The sequence below is a fragment of the Megascapheus bottae genome, chromosome 22 (genome assembly GCF_031878675.1).
Source record: "Megascapheus bottae isolate mThoBot1 chromosome 22, mThoBot2.hap1, whole genome shotgun sequence".
Taxonomy (NCBI): domain Eukaryota; kingdom Metazoa; phylum Chordata; class Mammalia; order Rodentia; family Geomyidae; genus Megascapheus; species Megascapheus bottae.
In genome coordinates this window covers 30,833,401-30,855,747 of record NC_143530.1, presented here as the reverse complement: position 1 = coordinate 30,855,747, position 22,347 = coordinate 30,833,401, and the positions used below count along the sequence as shown (strand labels likewise).

General features: G+C 39.9%; 1 protein-coding gene across 1 annotated transcript; it reads left to right on the top strand.

The window, feature by feature from the left end:
- Positions 1 to 60: 60 nt before the first annotated feature.
- Positions 61 to 17,076, top strand: Eef1e1 (eukaryotic translation elongation factor 1 epsilon 1). The gene is made up of 4 exons (XM_090355429.1): positions 61 to 229; positions 4,502 to 4,702; positions 6,180 to 6,275; positions 16,459 to 17,076. The coding sequence occupies exons 1-4, from the start codon at positions 143 to 145 to the stop codon at positions 16,597 to 16,599; spliced, it is 525 nt and encodes a 174-aa protein (XP_090211555.1). The 5' UTR covers positions 61 to 142; the 3' UTR covers positions 16,600 to 17,076.
- The last annotated feature ends 5,271 nt before the right edge of the window (positions 17,077 to 22,347 follow it).

The following is a 22,347-nucleotide window of genomic DNA, read 5'->3' as shown; positions in this document are numbered from 1 at the left end:
CTGGCGCGCAGTTTCGCCCGTCACTCTTCTCTCCGTTCAGCCAATCACAGCCGACAGTTGCGGAGATTGGACTTCTTTCTCCACCAATGCAGGAAGTCCTGACTGTCTCGGTCCCGCCCCTGTCAGCATCTGGGACCGGAAGATGGCGGCGGCCGCGGAATTGAAGCTGCTGGAGAAGTCCCTAGGGCTGAGTAAGGAGAATAAATACAGCGCTCAGGGCGAACGGCAGGTGAGAAGCGGAGGCAACACGGAGGGGATCCAATGGTCTGGAGCGAAGCCTGTGAAACTCCGCTCTTGCCGGCGGGGCTGAGGACCCGGCGTCCCGGCGCCCACGTGTCGGCGCCGCGGGGCTGTGGCGCCGTCCGCCGCCACCACAGCCAGCTGGGGCAGGGAAGCAGCCCCTCGGGTCGGGGTCCCCCGGACTCCTCTTCCGGCCGATCCCCCCCCTTCGCGGCCCCCGCGCCCGCCTGGGGTGTCCTGAGAACGCTCGGCCCGGCGCCTGGGTGCTGGGCGCGGTGCTGGGCCCCGGGGGACCCCGGCGTGGACACGGAGGACACGCATCCCCCACCCCGGGAAGCCCACCTTGCGGTGGACCCCCGTGGCTTGTAATTGAATTACGGTAGTAAAGAGTGGTCCGAGGTGGCGGGTGGGCCTTAAGCTAAACCCGGAGTGTTGAGGAAAGGGCTTTTTGGGGCGCCCAGTTCGGGGCGCTTTGTGCAGGAGAGTGGAGGTGCAAGAGAGTGGAGAGTGAACCGGGTAAGGTCTAAGGGCCCAGAGGCTTGGGAGAACATTTTTTATCTTATAAAAATCAAAGGAAGAAAGCAAAGGGTTGTAAGACGGACTACCTTGGAGTTCAACTTTTTTTGAGAATGGAAGGGCTCCATAGAAATAAAATCACTTGCCTTCCGTCTTGGTAACAAACTGCCAGGTAGAAAAGTATTTGAGCAAGAAGCTGTGTACACACACAACCATCATAGGTCTTCAGACATAAGCCATCTCCCAGAAAAGGCAGAATGTAGGCCCGATGGATAGCCAATTTAAACGTTCCAGAATGAAGTAGTTTCACCTCTTAACCTGAAGAGCTAAAAAAGCGCCCCCATTCTGAAGCAGCAACCGTCTTGTTGTTTATGTAAACTGAGTGACCCAAAAGTGCACATAAATTTAAAAAAACAGAACTGTGGTGCCATTAAGTCCCAGGAACTGACCTGTCTGTGTTAAAATTAACCAGAACTCACATAAATTCAAGGGATGGCATTTGTTTTCTAAAGCAGAACTCGTGTAAATTCAAAGGATGGCATTTGTTTTCTGAAGCCATGAAACTACCCTCAGACAGCTAATTAGGACTCTACTGGCATGGGAAACTTCTGTTAGCTTCCACTGCCCTGTACTGTCCTTAACCCCTACCTTATCTCACTCCAATAGCTGATTGCTGTGTTGATGTAAATCTGTATTCTTTGCCTTTAAAAGCCCTGTAGAAAAACTGTTCAGGGCTTCTCCTAGGCTCCCGCTGTATGGAAATGTAGGACCAAGCCCAAGCTGACAGCCCGACAGCCCACCTGAATAAAGCCTTGCTTTTGCGTCTCTTGGTGGTCATCCTGAGACTTGGGCATAACAAACCCAAATCCAGTTGTGGAAAAATTAACCAATCAAAGCTAACAATCTTTAACTATGCCCACCTTCCTACCGTAGAATCAATGTATAATCGCCTAGTCTTTAAGCCCAATTCAGCTTGAGTTTCCCCCGTGCCCCTCCTGTTGTAGGAGCTTTATTACAACCTCTCAGTAAAATTTGCTTAACTGTTACTTTGTCCTTGAGTCTGGGATCAGTCATCTCAACTTAGTCTAGCCATCATTGTTTCCCAATTAGGTTTTTTGGTTTTGTTTTACATGACATTAGGTTTGGGCATTTTTTTTTTTCTTTAGCCCAGGCTAAAATCCTGTTCTGAGTGGTGGCCAGTGGCTCATGCTTATAATCCGAGCTATTCGGAAGGCTGAGATCAAAGGATCACCATTCAAAGCCACCCCTGCCCAGGCAGGAAAGTTCAAGAAACGATTGCTTCCAATTAACTACCAAAAAATCCAGAAGTGGAGCTGTGGCTCAACTGCTAGAGCCCTAGTAGAGCAAAAGAGTTAAAACTCAGCACACAGTCTTGAATTCAAACCCTGAGGACCAAAACCCACCCACCCCACCCCCCCAAAAAAAATGTTACTTATGGGTTTTACCCATTAAGATAACTTAAAGCCTGGAAAATGACCTGTCTAAGATATGCCCTCAGATGCTTGGGGGAAGTAGGACATGCATTGAAACTAAAAGGGCTTGCTGTGCTTTGTCCAGTGTTCTGGTGTTACTTTGTCATCTGACACCATTCCCTCCTTTGGCTTATTACTGTTGTTTTTAGGACACCGCTGCAAGACTTGAATCTTACCTGTTATCTAAGATGAGAAATAGCCATTACTATGTATGTGGTACCGAGAAATTGAACCAGGGCCTTTGTGCATGCTAGGCAAGCACTCTACCACTAGGCCAAACTCCTGGCACAGTTTTTGTTTTTTGTTTTTTTTTTTATTGTTGGGTTGTGGGGAGAGAGTTGTTGGTTTTTTTTTTGTTCTGTGCCAGTATTAGGGCTTGAACTTGGGGCCTCATGTTCTCCCTTAACTTTTTCCCTCAAGTTTGGTGCTCTACCACTTGAGCCATGCCTCCCACTTCCAGGCTTGTTGCCATTGTTCATTGGAGATGATAAATCTAGAGGATTTGTCTGCCAGGGCTTGCTTCCAACCATGATCCTTAGATCTAAGCCTCCTAGGTAACTGGGATTGTAGATGTGAGCCATGTGCTCTTAGCAAGAGACTGGTGTGTTGTTGTTGGTTTTTGTTTTAGTGAAAACATTTTAGTGTTTGGCTAATGAGTTTCTGCTTGAATGGGTAGAGGGAACAGTCCACTCATCCAGCATTAGGAGAATGATTTCTTAAATTATGGCACATCAGCTGGGCAATGGTGGCTCATATCTGTGATCCTGGCTATTCAGGAGACTGAGATCTGAACATCATAATTCCAAACCAACCCAGACAGGAAAGTCTGTGAGACTCTTATCTCCAGGTAAACTACTCAAAAAAAAAAAAAAGTATGGCATATCAACATGTTGACCTATTACAGATTAGTTATTAAAATTGATGGCTGAGCCAGGCTTGGTAGTGCCCACCTATAATCTCAGTTATTCTCAACTATTCAGGATTACTGGAACTAGCTGAATTTGAAGCCAGTTCTTAGTTGAGACTCATGTCAAAAACAAAAAGGTTTGGGTACCCAAGTTAATGGACATGGTACTGGAGATATAAACATAACTACATAGACATAAAAATCTAGGATGGGCTTATATACCTTATAGACATAATGTTCTATTACATAGATTCATATGTATCTATGACATGCAAACCCTCAGCTTAATTTTAATTATGTCCTAAAATCTATGTGCCAATGGATATAGAGATTCCCTTCTTGAATACTTGTTAAACATGACATTTAAAATATGATATAAAAATCAATGTTAATAAAATCTTAAAAAAAAAAAAAAAGCGAAAAGGTAGAAGCTATAGCTCAGGTGGTAGATCTTTTTCTGACAAGTTCCAAGCCTTGGGGTTGAAGTCTCAGTATTCATTTAAAAAAAAAAAACAAAAACAAAACTGATAACTGAAGACGGTAGAACCCTAAGATTACTATGAAATAATAGTATGACTCCTTACAGTAAGCATCTGTGTAGGCATGGCCAGTGAGTTGTGTGAAGTGATATACATCACTTCCTCATGGGGAACACTGGATAGCTGGTGCAGATAACTCGGGTAGCCTAAGTCCTGCTCTGGTGTTGTGCAGGCCCTTCACGAAGAGTTGCCCCACGATGGAAGAAACCAGCCGGAATTTCTGGGCACCTCTCCTGATGGTCTTCCCCCAAACCTCAGCAAAATTTAAGTAAGAAATAAACTTTTATCAGATGGGGAATGTGGCTCAGGGGTAGAGTACTTGCTAGGCATGCACAAGACCTTGTGTTCCATCCCCAGCACTACTGGGGGAAAAAAAAAGAAGCATGTGGAGAAGGAGAAGAAACTTACTGTTCTAAGCTCTAGGCCACCCTCAACAAATGATCCTCTCCCTTCAGCCTTGTGAATGCTGGGACTGCAGGAGTGCACCATGATGCCCATGGAATTAATACAGTATTACTAGGATTTCCATTTTCTCCTATGGCACAAGCACAACTATAAACGCAACAATCAATGGCAATAACATTACACTGATTTTTTTTTAAGTGTTATGGCCATTATATAATCAAGCATCTGTTACCAAATTATAAAATATACAGCTATTGTTTAACTTTCATTTATATATAATTTAATTTTTAGTATAAAAAACCTATAGTATTTGAAAGTACAGTTTAGGAATGTGATTGAACACAATGTCGTAATGGCCTCTTTTTTCCTTTTGTAATTCATATGAATTTTTTCTTTTTAAGATTCCAGTTCTTCAAACAAACAATGGTCCAAGTCTAGCAGGATTGACTACTATAGCAACTCATCTAGTCAAGCAAGCCAACAAAGAGTATTTGCTGGGGAGTACTGCAGAAGAAAAAGCAGTAGTTCAGCAGTGGTTAGAATACAGAGTCACTCGTGTAGATGGACATTCCAGTAAAGAAGATATCCACACTCTCTTGAAGGTATCATGGTTGTCTTTTTGGGGGGGGTCCATATATTTTTTATTGTAATTAATAGAAGTGTTACATTATATTCACCAGATAGAAGGTACATTACTTCACAAATATTGATACCCTTTCTCATGTCATGGTCATGATTATAGATTGGAATGGACAAACTAATAAGCAGTCTTCTCTTAAGGTTCTGTTACTACCATGGTTGGTTTGTGTTCCTGTCTCATTCTGCCTTTTTCTACCCTTCTGCATATCTTAGCTCAGATGCCTCTCCTCTCAGCCACATGTAGCTCCTTGTTCTGTTAGCAGTTAGTGTCCTATGCCCTTCCTTACTAAGACTTATTGTTGTTCATGGTTTTGTATGATTATGCCAGAGAGAGAGAGAGAGAGAGATCATGAGCACATGTACATGATGTTGGGGCTTGAACTGGACTTTTGTGCTCAGGGATAGCACCCATACTACCCCTTGAGCCACAGCTCCACTTCTAGCTTTGTGGTGATTAATTAGGAAAAAAGAGTCTCATGAACTTTCCTGCCTTGACTGTCTTTGAATCTCACTCCTAGGATCTCAGCCTCCTGAATAGTTAGGATTGTAGGCATGAACTATCAGCTCCTGGTTTTATGATTTTTTTTTAATTTAATGGTTTAATTTTTATTTGTCTCATTCAGCAGTGGTTTCTCCCTAAACAATATAACACTTTCTCTGAAGCAAGAGGGAATCACTATCTTTTCAGGTTGCATTATGAAAATAAGTGTCTGGTGATTGGAGAAAGTACACCTTTCTTTGCCTTGGGAATGACTGCTTGAAATAAATGTGGTACCAGAAAAAAAAAAAAGAACTAGAATTCTGTGAAGAGATAGAAATTGTTTATTATATAATACATATTATCATATGTAATAATTATATATTTCTATTACATTTTTTAAACCTAACATGAGCATGATTTAAGTAAAAAAACTAAACTCTGGCTGGGCACGGTAACTCACACCTGAAATCCTAGCTACTCAGGAGGCTGAGATCTGAGGATCACGGTTCAAAGCCAGCCCGGGCACTAAAGAACCTGACTGAGACTCTTACCTCCAATAAATCACTAGAAAATGCAAAGTGTGGCTCTGGTTCAGTGAGTAGGGCCATAGCCTTAAGCCGAATTGCTCAGGGACAGCTGCCAGGCCTGGAGTTCAAGCCTCATGACCCACAAAAAAAAAAAAAAAAAAAAAAAAAAAACTGAACTCTGAAATAATCAAATAGTACTTGGAATATTATTTTCTAATGTTTTCTTTTTCCTTGAAATGACAATAATGTTTAATCTTTTTTAATGAAGTGATTGACATACTATTTATGACTTTTTTGGTATATTACTATCAAAAATTTATTTGCTAAATTAAATGTCCATCTTTTGCTTTCTTGTATCCTAAATGTTTCAAGTCATGCATGATATGGTAGTTTTATCACTACTTTTTTCCTAATATTTTATTGTTTTTGTAGGATCTTAATTCATATCTTGAAGATAAAGTCTACATTACAGGAAATAACTTTACCTTAGCAGATATCCTATTGTATTATGGACTTCATCGCTTTATAGTGAGTATTGGAATTATTTTTAGCTTTTGTGTTTAGTAATGTTCAGTATTTTTTTTATTTGTGTTGAACCTGATCAAAGCAGGTATGTATTTTCAATTTACCAATTAAGAATGAAAGTTCTTTGAGACAAGGTACTTTATACAGAAATTCTTTCTATGGATCCATTGAGCAGAGTTGCTTCCTTTTCCTTGAACTACTGGTTTCCTGATTTCCTTCCACAGCCATGACTTCTCTAACCTTCCTTGACTTCTTTACAAATCCCAATCCACCTCTAGGTCTTTATTCCAGCACCCTATCTTCTTTGCACTCTTTTTGTCCTAATCCTATCTGAGGTATACTATATACTTCCTTCTGATCTAAGGTGAACGGTACCAACTTCATCTCCATCCTGACTGATACCTTTCGCTTCTTTATGTATGTGCAGTAGTCACCTTTCCCTATAATTTCCCAGCTCTTGACCAGTCCAAGTGAATGGCTTCATTTCTGTAGGCACACCAAAGTCTGCTGGAGAAATCTCAAAACTAAAGTTGCTGCTAGAAAAAAATTTCAGACAGGCAAGTTTGAGTCTAGTGGTAGAGCACCAGCCATGAGCAAGCAAGCCATGTGAGAATTCAAGGCACTAAGTTCAAGCCCCAGAACTAGCAAAAAAAAAAAAAAAAAAAAAAATTTGCTACCTAATTGTAGCCAAGTTCACATACTAGTCTGTCTTTCCTTCCTCCCAAGAATACTTTATGCCTTCTTTCAATTTTCCCAGGCTAAATCCCTCCTTCTTTGTTTGCAGTTCTCAACCACAGAGCCTTCTTCCTCATCCACTAGAAAATGAAAGTTCTCTGTTCCAATCTTCTCTTCTTGCTGCCACCTGCTTGCACAGCCTGATCCATTAGTTTGGCCTCTTACCTCAGCTCTCTCTTCATCTCCTAACCCTCTATAGGATCTTGTCCCAAATTCTATTTTTCTTTCTCATACCTACAACTTTACCCTTAATCTACCTGGTCAGTCTCTTTATTTTAAAATCTGTCTCATCTAAAATTTATTTACAATTATATGCTGCTCCCTGTGTTCTTGGCACTGCTATTTATGCTATGTAAGTGTTGACTTGTTATCTGAGAGTTAAGTACTATTATCTGCTGCTTTTACAGATAGGTAGCTGAGACAGCTCTAGTTAGAGGCACAAAAGAAAAGAAAAAAGAATTTAAATCTCCCAATTTTATATATACTGCTTGAGTCATAGATTGTGGCAATTTGTATTTGAAATATTGCCCTCTGACATAATTCCTGGCACATTATATAGCCAGTCCTCTACAATATTGAACAAATCTTAACATGTGTATTTGTGTTCTTTGTGGGGTTTTGTTTTTGTTTTTGCCAGTTGTAGGGCTTGAACTCAGGGCCTGGGCATTGTCCCTGAGCTGCCTTTTTTTTTTTCCCTCAAGGATAGCACTCTATCACTTACCACAGCACCACTTCTGGCTTTTTATGTTTATGTGATACTGAGGAATCTATCTGGGGCCCTCTTTTGTTTATTTGTTTTTTCCAAACGAACTCTGGGCCTGGGTGCTATCCCTGAGCTCTTGCTCAAGTCTATTGCTCTACCACTTTGAACCATAGGTCCACTTCTGGTTTTCTGGTAGTTGCTTGAAGATAAGAGTCTCTTGGTGGATTTTCTGCCTGGGCTGGCTTCAAACTTCAAGCTTCAGATCTTAGTCTCCTGAGTAGCTAAATTATAAATGTAAGCCACTGGTGCCATGCACGTGTGTGTATATTACGAAGAGTTTTGTTTTTTTCTTTGTCCATCATGAGGTGAACTCTGGGCCTGACAGCTGTCCCTGAGCTCTTCAGCCCTAAGGCTACCACCCTACCCCTTGAGGCACAGTGCCACTTTCTGTTTTCTAGTGGTTAATTGGAGATAAGGGTTTCAGGAACTTCAGTGAACCTTAGTGCCCGGACTGGCTTTGAACTTTGATCCTCAGATCTCAGCCTCCTGAGTAGCTAGGATTACAGGCTTGAGCCACCATGCCCAGTTTATAAAGAGTGGTTTTATACACATTTTTTTCTTTATATTTATAACTAGGAAGGTGATAGGATTAGTGTTGTTGCTCTTTTTATAGAGAAGGAAATCATTAGGCATGTTGAGTGTGTTATGCAAAGGCACAGAACTGAGATTATAAGGATTTCTCCCCACATTAAGACACTAAAGCTACTGTAATGATGTTTGATGTGGTTACATTCTGCCCTCTACAATTTCAGGTTCCACATGTATAGATTCAACCAATCACAGATTGAAAAAAAGTCAAAACATTGTTTCTGTACTGAGCATATGATGAAGACTTTCCTTATTATTCTCTAAACAATACAATATCTCAATACAATATTTCAACTACTTATATGGCATTTATATTCTTTTAAGTGTTACAGTATAAAGACAAGTATACAGAAAAATGTACAGGTAGTATATAGATACTATATTATTTTATACAAGGGAGTGTCTGCAGACCTTGGCATCCACCAGGGCTTTGGGAAGTTTCCTGGAACTCATAGGTACCAATGGACTATTGTATTCTTATCTGTGTGTCCCACAATTCGAGCTATCATCCCTAAATTTGGAATTACTTTACTAAGAATATTCCTCAAAGATCCTAAGTGGTTAATTTCTCTAAGATTGTAATTGCCTAGTTGATTATTTATTGAGAGACTATATACTACATGCTTGAGAAATACAAGAAATTTTAAAATAAGTATTTTTAAGGAAGTATTAATCTCAGAACCATGTCTTATATGAACACAAGTTCTAGATTTCAGTTTTTCTAACTCATTATTTCTAGTCCAAATAAAATTTGATTACTTAAATATCAAATTATAGGTAAAGTAGGATGAAGAATCACGGAAAATGGCCATGGCTATTCAAGGGGTTTTCATTGTTTTAGAAAGCTTAAGTTTGACTATATTGCCTATAAGTAATAACTATGATTTCTCATCCAGTACAACTTTCAGCTATGAAAGAAAGCCTATTAATCATTATACTAAGATAACAGGAGTGGCATGGGATTAAAACTCCCATGCTTCCAAGAAATAACTGTTTTAAATGAAAAAAAAGGGCAGATCATGATGTCGTGTTTCTTGTGTCTTTCCTAGTTTACAGCACAGGAGCTGGTACAGTTACATGTTTATTGAGACCACACTAATTTCAGTGCCTAATTTCAGTTCCTATCTTGGTATATATAGAGAAAATGTAATTTTGTTAAAATCTTCAATATGACTAAATCAAAATAACTTCAGTGTTAAAAAAGTAGAACATTGATCATGCACCACCTCTTTTTTATTCCGTTCTAGGTTCAATATTTTAGTAGCTTTTTAAATTTAGAATGATAACACAACTTAGCCTCATTTCAAAACTGTAAAAAGCCTCCAAGGTAAAGAGAACTTGCTTCTAAGATATCTAAGCATCTCTCTCCCAATGGCAAACCTACGCCTTTGAGGGATCAATGACTTGACTTGAGCAAGGCTATGCTGCCTGATTAAGGCTACCTTCCCATTAGAGAACAAGAATAGCTTATGTCTGAAACAGCAACAAACTTGATTGGCTTTTCACTGGGCTGAACCCCACTCTGGGGGTGGACACTGTCCCTGAGCTCTTTTGCTCAAGGCTAGTACTCTTCTACTTTGAACTACAATCCTACTTCTGGTTTTCTGGTGGCTATTTGGAGATTAAGTCTCATGGACTGTTCTGCCCTGGCTATACTTGAACTGCAATCCTCAGATCTCAGCCTGCTAATTAGCTAAGATAACAGGTATGAGCCACCAGTGCCTGGCTTGAATAACATTTTTTTTTTTTTTGCCAGGCTTGAGGCTTGAACTCAGGGCCTGGGCCCTGGCCTTAGACACATTTTGCTCAAGGCTAGCGCTCTGCCACTTGAGCCACAGCGCACTTCTGGATTTTTCTGTACGTGGTACTGAGGAATCAAACCCACGGCTTTGTCTATGCTAGGTGAGCATGCTACCAGTATGCCATGCTCCCAGCCCATTAATTGACTTTTTAAAAACATATTTAGGGCCAGGAGTTTGGCATAACTGTAAGAATGCTTGCTTAGACTGCATGAAGACCGGGTTTGATTCCTCAGTACCACATACATAGAAAAGAGCCAGAAGTAGTGCTGTGGCTCAAGTGATAGAGCTCTAACCTTGAAAAAAGAAAGCCCAGGGACAGAAAGCCAGGAACTCAGGCCTTGAATTCAAGCCCCAGGACTGACAAACAAAAAACACAAATTTAACTGTGGCCCATGTTTCAGCTTTATCTAATATTCTAAGGCTTAATGTTAGGAGAAATATGTTACACCTAACAGCAGACTAGTGAATTTCTATCAGGACTCAAGCAAGGTCTGGCTTTCTGCAGTATGAAGCTATTGTTCAGGATAGCATTTCTCCCATCTAATTAAAGAAAATATTAATGACATGAATGCAGCTCATACCAACCCCGTGTATATTGTCTGCCCCTCTAACTGTCTTATGAACATCACATCCTAGGGAAAGGAAAGTCAAGGAGCTGGTGACATTTGTTTATCAGCAGGATGAACACAAATCTAATTCCATAGTGCAAAATCTAGTCTAAGCTCTAAATTTGCCTAATTACAAATCTTAGTGCTCTGGAGGGCATTTGGTCTTAGGCAGGTTAGAAATGTTTCCTTCAGACTTTCATGTTAAAGTTGGGGTTACCTTAAAAATATTCAAGACAAGCCAAATGGAATAATAGGTAAATTACTCTGTTAACCATTCCTCTCACCTTGAGTCAAAGCACCCTTCCCACCCTAGTCCCAGCCAGGCAGAGAAATGAGAAATAGAAAGACTCTTAAGAACCGTTTTCACAGACCACACTGATAGGATTGTGCTACAGTATTTAATAACATGTCAGTTCAGTTGAATACAAATACACAAAGGTATGAAAAAGTGGATTACTAGGTATTCAGGTAAACAGAAGCAAAATCCAGATTGGCCACCTGCTTATATTCCTCAGGTTCTTCTGCTTTGTGCTTTGGCAGTGTATTTATTTTGCCCTCATTCATTCCTTCACTTATTTTTTTACTGCTGTTGTTTACTATTTAACATGTAATCAGGTCAGTGAACAAAACAAGCTCAGGGAACCTTCAGCTCAGCAAATACTCCCTCTGTAACTCATTGCAGGGTGGGCGTACTTGTAGATTTAGCTCAAATATTTAAGATCCAGATTGCTTTAATCCATTTGAAGATTTACGTTGTGCTTTCTTTTTTTTATATATTTTTATTATAATTAATAGAAGGGTTATATTATACGTTGTGCTTTCTTTGCTGCCCTGCTCATTAGTGTGGCTGTTGATTATATATCACCAATAATTCACAGCTCTCTTGAGTAAGTTCATCAGTAAATAGAGGCTGACTCAAATTATTACAGTTTTTATAGTACTATGTACTATTGAACTATAAAATTGTTATCAGCCTGAATACATTTGTTCTAAAAATTTACAGAACCAGTGAAATGTGTGATTCTTTAAGAAAGTGTCCAGTGTTCACAAAAAAATGTCCCAAAAGCCAAACACGGTGGCTCATGCCTGTAATCCTAGCTACTCAGGAGGCTGAGATCTGAGGATCAAGTTCAAAGCCAGCCAGGTACTAAAGACCGTGAAACTCTGATCTTCAATTAATCACTAGGAAACCGGAAGTGGTGCTGTGGCACAAGGGTAGGGTAGTAGCCTTGAGTTTAAGAGCTTGGGGACAGCACCCAGGCCCAGAGTTCAAGCCCCACAGCCCCTCCCCCCCCCAAAAAAATCCCAAAGGCAGCTGGTGCCAGCTGGAAGGACAGCAAAGCACTATGGCACACTTACTGAACTGACTGAGAGGAGTCCCTTGAAGTCTGTCCCACATCCTGGTGGAAAACCAGTGATTCAAGTATTATGTGTCATACTTTGAGGTTCAAAGTAATTATAGAATGCCAGTGTAAACAGAAAAAGTGATTAGGGAAAGAGCCAGGCACCACTAGAGACACATTGGCATGTAGACCAATAAAAATGAGGAAATGGGAAGTAGAACAATTACATTGTTTCCTGTTGTAAGAAGGGAAAAGAACACATTAGCCAGCCAGAAAGAATGTTGGAAAACCCATGCAGGGTATAAATGAAATAGCCCAGAGGATTCCATGAAAAATGTTCTAAAAAGTGGGAAATTTAGTGAGAGGGAAATCTGGTAATTGTTTTGTTTACAGTAATTCAAATGCAGAATGTCTACCAAGAAGTAGCAGAAGTGCCAGGCACTAGTGGCTCACACACCTGTAAATCTAGCTACTTTGGAGGTTGCGATCTGAGGACCAAGGTTTAGAGCTAGCCAGGGCAGGAAAGCTCGTGAGTCTACCTCCAACTAACCACAAAATTGAATTTTAGGCCTGGCACCATGGCTCTTGCCCATAATCCTAGCTACTCAGAAGGCTGAGATCTGGGGATCAAGGTTCAAAGCCAGCCTGGTCACAAAAGGACTTGAGACTCTTATCTCCAATTAACCTCCAGAATAAACGGGAAATAGGGCTGTGGCTCTAGGGTAGGGAGGTAGCCTGGAGCTGGAGAGTTCAGTGCAGCACCTGGGCTGAGTCAAAGCCCCATGACCCACTAAAAAACTAAAAAAAAAAAAAAAAAAATCTTAAAAGGAAAAAGAAAAACCAACAACTGTGGCTCAAGTAGTTGACACTATCCTTGAGTAAAAAAGCTCAGAGACAACCCATACCCTGAGTTCAAGACCCAGGACAGGTTTTTATTTTGCTTTTAAAGAAAGTAGCAGAGGTAACATAAGTCAGTTATCATTTTTCATACTCATAAGGACAGACTACAAAACTGAGTTGTTCAAGGTGGTTTAGTGGTTACCTGACCTGTCAGAAAATATATATTTGTAGCAAAATTTTCAAATGAAAAATGCGTGCATTAAGCCAGCTGCTGAGGGCTCACACCTGTAATCTTAGCTACTCAGAAGGTTCAGATCTGAGGATCATGGTTTAAAGCCAGCCCAGGCAAACTCCATGAAACTTTTATTCCCAATAAATGACAAAAATAAATAAATAAATAAAAGAAAGAAAGCCACTGTGGTGCTATGGCTCAAATGGTAGAGTGTTTGCGTTGAGCAAAAGAAGCTCAGAGACTGCACATAAGCCCAGAGTTCAAGCCCCAGGACCATCAAAATAAGAGAAAGAAAAGAAAAAATCATGCATTCACATTCCCTGAAGTAAACAAAAAAATGACTGTACAATTTGGCACCTAGCTAATACTTGGAAAATAAATTTTACAGTGTTAGGGGGTTTAAAAGTTCTTAGAATAAAGTGATTTTAGACTTTGCCTGTACATATGTCCTACATATTAGAGATTCCTAAGTTGGAAAGTTTTTCTTTTGTTCTATACTGTTTGTTTTGACTCTTTTTTAAAAAAATAATAGACCTGGTGGCAGCATGCACTAGAACTGTGTTGCCAAATGCTGTGTGAAAGGTGGACATTAGAGGTACACTGCCTGTGCCATCCATCTGATTCACCTGGTACTCAGTTATTAGTAGCTGTGGTTTTTGTTTTTGCCAGTCTTGGGCTTTAGCTCAGGGCCTGAGCACTGTCCTTGGACTTTCTCAAGGTTAAAGCTCTACCACTTGAGCCTCAGCACCACTTCCAGCTTTTCTTTTTCTGTGCATGTGGTACCAAGGAATGGAACCCTGCTCTTTGTGCATGCTAGGCAAGCACTCTACCACTAGGCCAAACTCCCGGCCCCTATTAGTAGGTGTTTAAAAATGCTTTATGCTTTGTATTTTTAGTTCATTCCAAAAAAAAATAACATCCTACAAAATGGCTAGGAATTAAAGAAAAGGAGCTCTGGATTTAAACAATGTCAGGTTTGAATATTGTTCTGTTTTTCAGTGCTAGAAATTGAACCCATTACCTTGGATGTGACAGGAGGTCTCCCTTGAAGCACTCCTTTTCAGGGAGTGCCACTCAGTGATGAAGCACTTGCTTAATGTTTGCAAGGTATCAGGTCTTTCTCTAGTATCCAAAAGAAAAAAGCAAACAATTTTTAAAGTCCTTGATGAATTTTGGGGGGGGCGGGGGGGTGGGTTTGGTAATGGGGCTTGAAGCCTGGACCTGTGCACTGTCCCTGAGCTCTTCAGTTCAGGCTAGTGCTCTATCACTTTGAGCTACAGCACCACTTCCAAAAAAGGGGGGGGGGGTGGTCATTGGGCTTGAACTTGGCACTGGTGCTGTCCCTGAGCTCTTCATCTCAAGGCTTCCGCCCTACCCTTGAGCCACAGCCTTACTTCCCATTTTTTTCTAGTGATTAATTGGAGGTAAGAGTCTCAGGTTCTTTAGTGCCAGGCTGGCTTTGTACCATGATCCTCAGATCTCAGCCTCCTATAGCCTCCTGAGTAGCTAGGATTGCAGGCATGAGCCACTGTATCCGGCTCCAAGAAAATTTTTAATGGAACAAATAGTTGTTAGATCTCTGGCCCAGCCATTGGAAAGTCCTGAGTTCAAACGGTAGCACCCATACTCTCAATAAAAGAAACCAAACATGAGATTCTTTACAAAATACAGCTCAAAATATTTTGGAATGAACACTTACAGTTTATCCACAAGTGCCAACTATGTAAGTGCCAGGGAGATTATCCTTTTAAACCTACTAATTAGAAATAGTAACTAAGAATCTTCTTGGTTGCATACTATACTTAAATACATTTCTTTCTCAAAATCCTTAACTCATTACTATATTATTGATTTAAAAAATTAGTAGTAGCATCTAGCTAGGAACTGGACCGTATTCTATGCTTCTTCAGACAAGATGAATGGTTAGAAAAGTCCATGAATTTTGATATGTTTTTTAAAATTATTTGTTGTTGATACTGGATATTACTAAACCTGAAATATTCTATATAAAACAAATAAAAGTTTAATTCACCATTAGCAAAATACTATCAACTTTTATTATTAGTGTTAGTTTATACAAGAGTGATTTATCCTTCACGTTGGTTAGTCATATAACAGATTATTTGTGTGAAGATACAAGTATATGTTATATTTTGACAAGCCACAAAGATCACTAAAAATGGGTTTGGACTACCCATGGGATAACTGCTTGTGTCATTTTCTTTCTCTCTTTCAATCTTTCTTTTTCTCTTTCTCTCCTCTTTCTTTCTTTCTTTCTTTCTTTCTTTCTTTCTTTCTTTCTTTCTTTCTTTCTTTCTTTCTTTTTCCTGTGTATTGAGAAGACTTGCAGTGTCTTTTAAATAATGAATTAAAAACAGGATGAAGAACTGCACTACTCATACATGCAATCTTGGCTGCCATTTTCTGCCCTTTTTTTCTTCACCTAATAACTTTGTGACTTAAGTGTTTGAGTCACATACTTTACTTTAAAGCTACAAAGAATGCCACAAATTGTAATCTATAGTACACCTTTAGTAAATGTGATGCTACTTCTACAAAAAATAGAGTTGATCATCTACTCTTTCTTGTGTTTATATAATAAAAGTTTAAAATTAAAGAGGTACGTTGACTTTTGAGTGAGAGTTTCCCTCAAAGTTGAGTTAAAAGGTAATAGTAATCTACATATTCCAGCATTTAGATTTGGATGTATGGTGTATTTTTTTATTTCTTTAATACAATGTTCCCTGATTAAGTATATTATCAAAGAACGAACCACAGGTGAGTTTTTTTTAGAAGCTATTCACTTCTCATCCCCTACCACCTTTCTAGTGAAGTAAAAAAGGTTTTGGACTTCTAAGTCCTTTGTGGAAAATATAGGTATTTCCTAGAAAGCACATCTAGTTTTGGACAGAACACAAAAAGCCCTTAGACAGGTAGTCCAGGTGCTGGTGATTCACGCCTGTAATCGTAGCCTGATGATCCCAGGCAAGAAAGTCCAAGAGAGTCTTATCTCCAATTCATCACCCAAAAGCACTGTCCTTGAGCAGAAAAGCTCAGGAACAGTGCCCAGGACACGAGTTCAGTCTCCACGACTGCTCCATTAAAAAATGGATAGTGGTTGAAACTTTTAATCCTATCTTAATGTGTTGGCTTTTGAGAGCTATTGATGTTTGGTGGTTTAGTTGTTTTCAATTTCTGTCAAATATCTTCTGGAATTTATGGCTGTGCTTACATAATGTTTATATTATATATGTGTGTTTTTAATCTCTACTTAGGTTGACCTGACAGTTCAAGAAAAGGAGAAATATCTTAATGTGTCCCGCTGGTTTTGTCACATTCAGAATTACCCAGGCATCAGGCAACAGCTGTCTAGTGTTGTCTTCATCAAGAATAGACTGTATACTAATTCCCACTAGAAGCCACCTCTGATGTGAAGAAGCATATGGAAACATTGAAAATGTTTACTGGAAAATGTATTTTGGACCTCAGTACTAACATCAATTGATAAGTAGTCCTTGTTTGTTAAAGTAGATTTAATTTTTAAAATATAAACTGGTGTATAAGTACTTTATTTCTCTTGTTGAAGTTGTACAATTTTTATGCAGAAATTGAGCTATCAAAAAAAATTGAGATCAAGTTATAAATTACCTTGTTTTAGAGATGATTTATTTTAATGATAGCTGCAAATCAGTGACTTAATCTTAAAAAATAGGTAGTCCTTTCAGTGGTTGAAATGTTTGGCTATTTATTAACCTCTCTTTCATATTTTAAATTTTATTTGCCTTTTGTGCATATCTATGGTCATTTGTTTATTAGCTCCTTCAATAAATTATGCAAGAATACTGAAAGGGAAAACAAATCTATTTGTCTTCAAGTATTTATGTGAACTAGTAAATGTGATTGAAAAATGTCTTTTGTTTGCTTCCTTCTTTCCTATAGTCCTCATTCATTGGGGGTGAACCCAGCTGCTGACCTACTCAGGAATAATATAGTATAGTCATCCTTTTCTGTTGTGAAGCCTATTGGAACAACAGACTTCATGAACTCCAGGCAGAGGCTGTGCCACTTAGGCCATGCCCAGTCCTTTTCTCTTAGTGGATGCCTGTAATCCTAGGTACTTGGGAGGTGGAAGGATTGTAGTATAAGGCTAGCCTGGGAAAAAAAATTCAAAACCCTTCATGGAAAACAAACTGCTATTCCTGGTTTACATTTGTTGTGCTACAGGAATGATAGCTGCATAAAACAGTTTGAAGAAGGAAAAAAAAATGAAGCCAGGTGTGGTGAACTCACGCCTATAATCCTAAATACTCAGGTGGATGAGATCTGATGATCAAGGTTCAAAGCCAGCCCAGCCACAAAAAGACCTCAGACTCTTATCTCCATCTAACCTCCAGAAAACAGGAAATGGGGCTTGGCTCAAAGGTAGGGTGGTAGCCTTTAGATGAAGAGTACTGGGACAGGACCCAGGCCAAACTCAAGCCCCATGATCTTCCCCACACACACACACACAAAGTGAAGTTGAACACACTGAAATCACCATCAATTCTTAAGATACTGTAGAAATCACTACAAAGGAAATTCGTCATTAAATAGGAATGAAAATGTTACTGATTTTATTTACAATGAGAACTTGAAAAGCTATCTACAAGGTGCCTAGCTCACAGTAAGTGATCAGTAAAAACAGAATGTGTTCAAGATTGTAAATTCGGGGGCTGGAAATGTGGCTTAGTGGAAGCCCTGGGTTCTACTCCTTAGTACCATATGAACAAAAAAGGCCAGAAATGATGCCGTGGCTCAAGTTGATAGAGTTCTAACCTCTTAAGCATAAAGAAGCTCAGGGACAGTGCTCAGGCCTTGAGTTCAAGCCTGAGGATTGGCAGAGAGAGAGGGAGGGAGGGAGGGAGGGGGAGAGAGAGAGACAGAGAGAGATTATAAAGCCATGATCTAAAATTTTATTAAAGTCAAACAAATCTTTCCCTACATGCTGTCCCTGAGATGTCAACATGCTCAACTCAAACCCATTTCAGACAAGACAGATGGTAACAGAACATCCATTCACTCATATGAATTATTAAGTTAATGAAAATTTGACCCTCCAGAGACATTATTAGACCTGCAACTTTGAAACTACTACAGGACAGACTAAGGAAAACACTTGAACTCGCTAGCATAGCTCAGTAACTCCAGTAGCCCAGCAAACTGAATCAAGGATTGACAAATGGGGTTGCTTCTCTACAGCAAAGCATGTCATCCCAGGGCTACAAAATGGGAGCAAGTTTTTGCCAGCAACCTTTGAGATGAATAACCAAGAAACTTTAAAAACACTTTGAGACGAATAGCCAAGATATACTAGAAGCCTTAAAAGCATTTAAAGGCCAGGCACCAGTGGCTCACACCTGTAAACCTATCTACTGAGGAGGCTGACATCTAAGGATCATGGTTCAAATCCAGCAAGAAAGCACAATAAAAAGCAAGTGAGGGGCCAAGAGTCTAGCATAGTGGTAGAGTGCCTGCCTAGCATGCACGAAGCTGTGTTTGATTCCTTGGTACCACATACATAGAAAAAGCCAGAAGTGGTGCTGTGGCTCAAGTGACAGAGTGCTAGCCTTGAGCAAAAAGTGTCCAAGTACAGTGCTCAGGCCAATAAATGCATGAAGAAAGGTTCAATATCTCTGGCCAGAAAGAAAATGCAAACCAAAGTAACAATGAGATTCTATCTACTCTAAAATAATTAAGGATACAAAAACAGCAAGGATGGGGTGTGGGATAACCCTAATTCACTATTGGTAGGACTATTAATCCGTTCTGGCCAGGCACCAATTGCTCACATCTATAATCCTAGCTACTCGGAGGTTGAGATCTAAGGATCAGTGTTTGAAGCCAACCCCGGGCAGGAAAGTCTTTTCCTTATCTCCACTTAATCACACACACACACACACACACACACACACACACACACACACACACACACACACAAAATCTGATCCTGTTTGGGCATGGTGCAAGTGCTAGAATGTCTGGTTAGCAAGTACAAGGTTAAGTCCATTTTGCCAAGGAAAAAAAAGATTCCGTTTTTCAGACTGCTTTTCTTAATTTAAAATATTGAGACTCACCAAAAAAATACCACAGCATCTGTGTGTGCTATTCCTTCTACAAAGCTATTCAACCAAGGGCCAGGAGTATGGCCTAGTAGTAGAGTGCCTACCTAGCGTGCATAAAGTCCTGGATTCAATTCCTTGGTATCACATACACAAAAAAGGCCAGACGTGGCACTGTGCTCAAGTGGTAAAGCACTAACCTTGAGAAAGCCTGAGGACTGACAAAAAAAAAAACAAAAAAACAACTACTCAACTGCTTCCTGAAATTCCCAGATACCTGTTGCAGTGATCATTCAATGACTCCAAATGTTTACTTAACACCTACTATATGCCAGATATAGCTGCAAGGCCTGAAGGAATTCTATGAATTAGAGTGTATAAAGTAATTTTTTGAAAGGCTGCCAGGCATCAGCATTTTACAAAAGTAAATAAACATAATTGGTTGTCATTACTGTGTCTGCTGTACTCTGGGCTCTCTTCAGAATGTGTTACAACATTTATCAGATTGATTCAGGAACTATGGACAAGAGAGACTACATGTTAAAAAAAAAAAAAAAACCACTTCACTGAGACCCTAGTTAGAATGTATAGGAATTGTATGACTTAAGGGTTAGAACACAACCTGCCACAGTATCTTTCATTCTAATTAGTTACATATCCCTATTCCACATGAAGATTTGATGATCAGACCAAAAATTCTAATGAGATACTATGTAGTGCTGCAAGCCTACATCTCCTCCTAGCTCGGAGGAGATAAAGCATAACTGTGAGGACAGGCTGGGCTATATATAGTAAGACGATGTCTCAGGGAAATAAATATTCAAATTAGGAGGGATCATCAGCTAAGAATCTAACATTTATTAATTAGAATACATACTAGCTTTAAAATGAATAGAATAGAACTGTGAACAATATCAAAGGTCATTTGAGTTGGGCACGGGTGATTCACGCTTGTAATCCTAACTACTCAGGAGGCTAAGATCTGAGGATTGAAGTTTCAAGCCAGCCTGGCCTGAAAACTCCCTAAGAGACTCTTATCTCCAATTAGCCACTCAAAAAAACATAAGTGGAGCTGTGGCTCAAAGTGATAAAGTGCTAACTTAGAGCAAAAGAGGTCAGAGACAGCACCGAGGCCCTTGAGTTCAAGCCCCATGACCAAAAAAAGAAAAAGAAAACAAGCAGAGCTAATTCACTTTGCTAAAAAGTGTGTCCAAAAGAGCTAAGCAGATACACTCTTAGAATGGAACTTTGTTGTAATTGTTTACATGGATATCATAGCAAAAGATAAAGCACACGTGTTTGACAAGAAGTCAAATTAGAATCATTGTGAACTATAGCTTTTTCATTTGTATTTCTCACTAACATTTGACTTCATTGCTAAAAAAAAAAATCAGAGGTTACATGAGCTTTAATATTAATCTAGCTCTGGCAGGGATGTGGTAGTTTAATGGATTAGAGCATTTAGCTTTTTACCCCAGAGTATAATATTTCTTCTTTCTCTCCATAATTAGATAAGATGCTGCTACCCGTTACCAGGGCACTAAATTTCAAATTCTCTATATACCTGAGCAGGCTGCTACATATCTGACCATCTTAATTTTAGTCTTGATTTATTGAAGCTGAATTACATTCCTAACTCTTCCTGGAGCTCTGGGTGAGTTTTATTGCAAAAGCGATGGGGAGAAAGTTGCCGTCATATATCTCTCATGCTGGGCAGAGCTTTGAGATACACAAGGGGCTCAATATCCCTCTGTTCCATGTCTTGTATGCTGGATTTATAACACTGTGAAGCCCAGCTCTAGGGTTACAAACAGGCATATCAGAGATGAGATGGGGAATTTGATTTTGCAATAATGATTACTTGTTGCGGAACCCGCATTCCTGCAGGCTCTGCCTTTATTCCCAATACTGCTAGTGAATAAAACTAATTCCAACTGCTACCTAATCTAGCAAAACTCATCTTTCACTTGTAAGAGAGAGGCCAAGAAAATGGTATATGGAAAGTTAGGAGAATGTGAGGTGGTGGACATTTTTGCTCCTCTTTCTCAGGGATCTGTGCTTCCATGAGCACAGGAATATTTTCATGTTTTCAATTGTTTCATTAGTGGAGAGGGGGATGGCATCTTTTCCAGCCCAATGAGTTCATCTGACGGCCCATCCTTGCTGTTTCTTCCATTTCAACAAGGCTGGGTCCTCAGGGCTTGCCAGTTGTATTATGGATCCTGCAGATTTGGTCTGCTGTTCCTGCTGAGTGTCATCTGTCCTCACAGTCTTGCTGTGGATCATTTTTGTCTTCCCTCACATCATCTGCTTCAGAAATTTGTGCCTGGCAGGCTTGTCTGTCCAAGTTAAGCTTGAGCTACAGTAGCCACACAACTAATTTGACAAGACACAGCTCGAAACAATAAGGCTACAGGCTTGTTTTGACCAAGACAAGAAATGTCTAGCCATTTGATTACTTTCTGAATTTCACCAAAGGAGCTTCAGAATTTATAGACTGTTCACATAATTTACATAGCCCTTCCTTGACTGCCTCCATTTTCCTGACCTTCTGCAACACCTTATTGGAAAGGCCTGGAGAGATTTTTGTACCTCTCATATTGGCCCCACAAGGTTCCAAGTTTCTATTTTCAGCACTTGAGTTGAACCTTGTCACTTGGATAAAAGAATTCTAAAGGTGTGTGGGGCAGGGCAGGGGATGAGGAGCATGATTTGAGTGGTAGGCCACATGCCTAGCAAATATGAACGCTTGAGTTCAAAGAAACATCCAGGCACCAGTGGAACATACCTGTAATCCTACTCAGGAAGCTGAGATCTGAGGTCAGCCTGGGCCCCAACATCCATGAGACTTACCTCCAATAAACCAATCAGAAAAAGCTAAAAGTGGCACTGTTGCTCCAGGCTACCATTCTACCACTTGAACCAAAGAAGCTCAAACAAACAAAAACCCTCTATTTATAGTATCCCTTACCCACATTCCAAAAACTTTAATGGATGCTTAGAAAGCTTGTAGTCAACTTTTCATTACTGTAACAAAATACTTGAGAAAATCAACGTTAAAAGAAA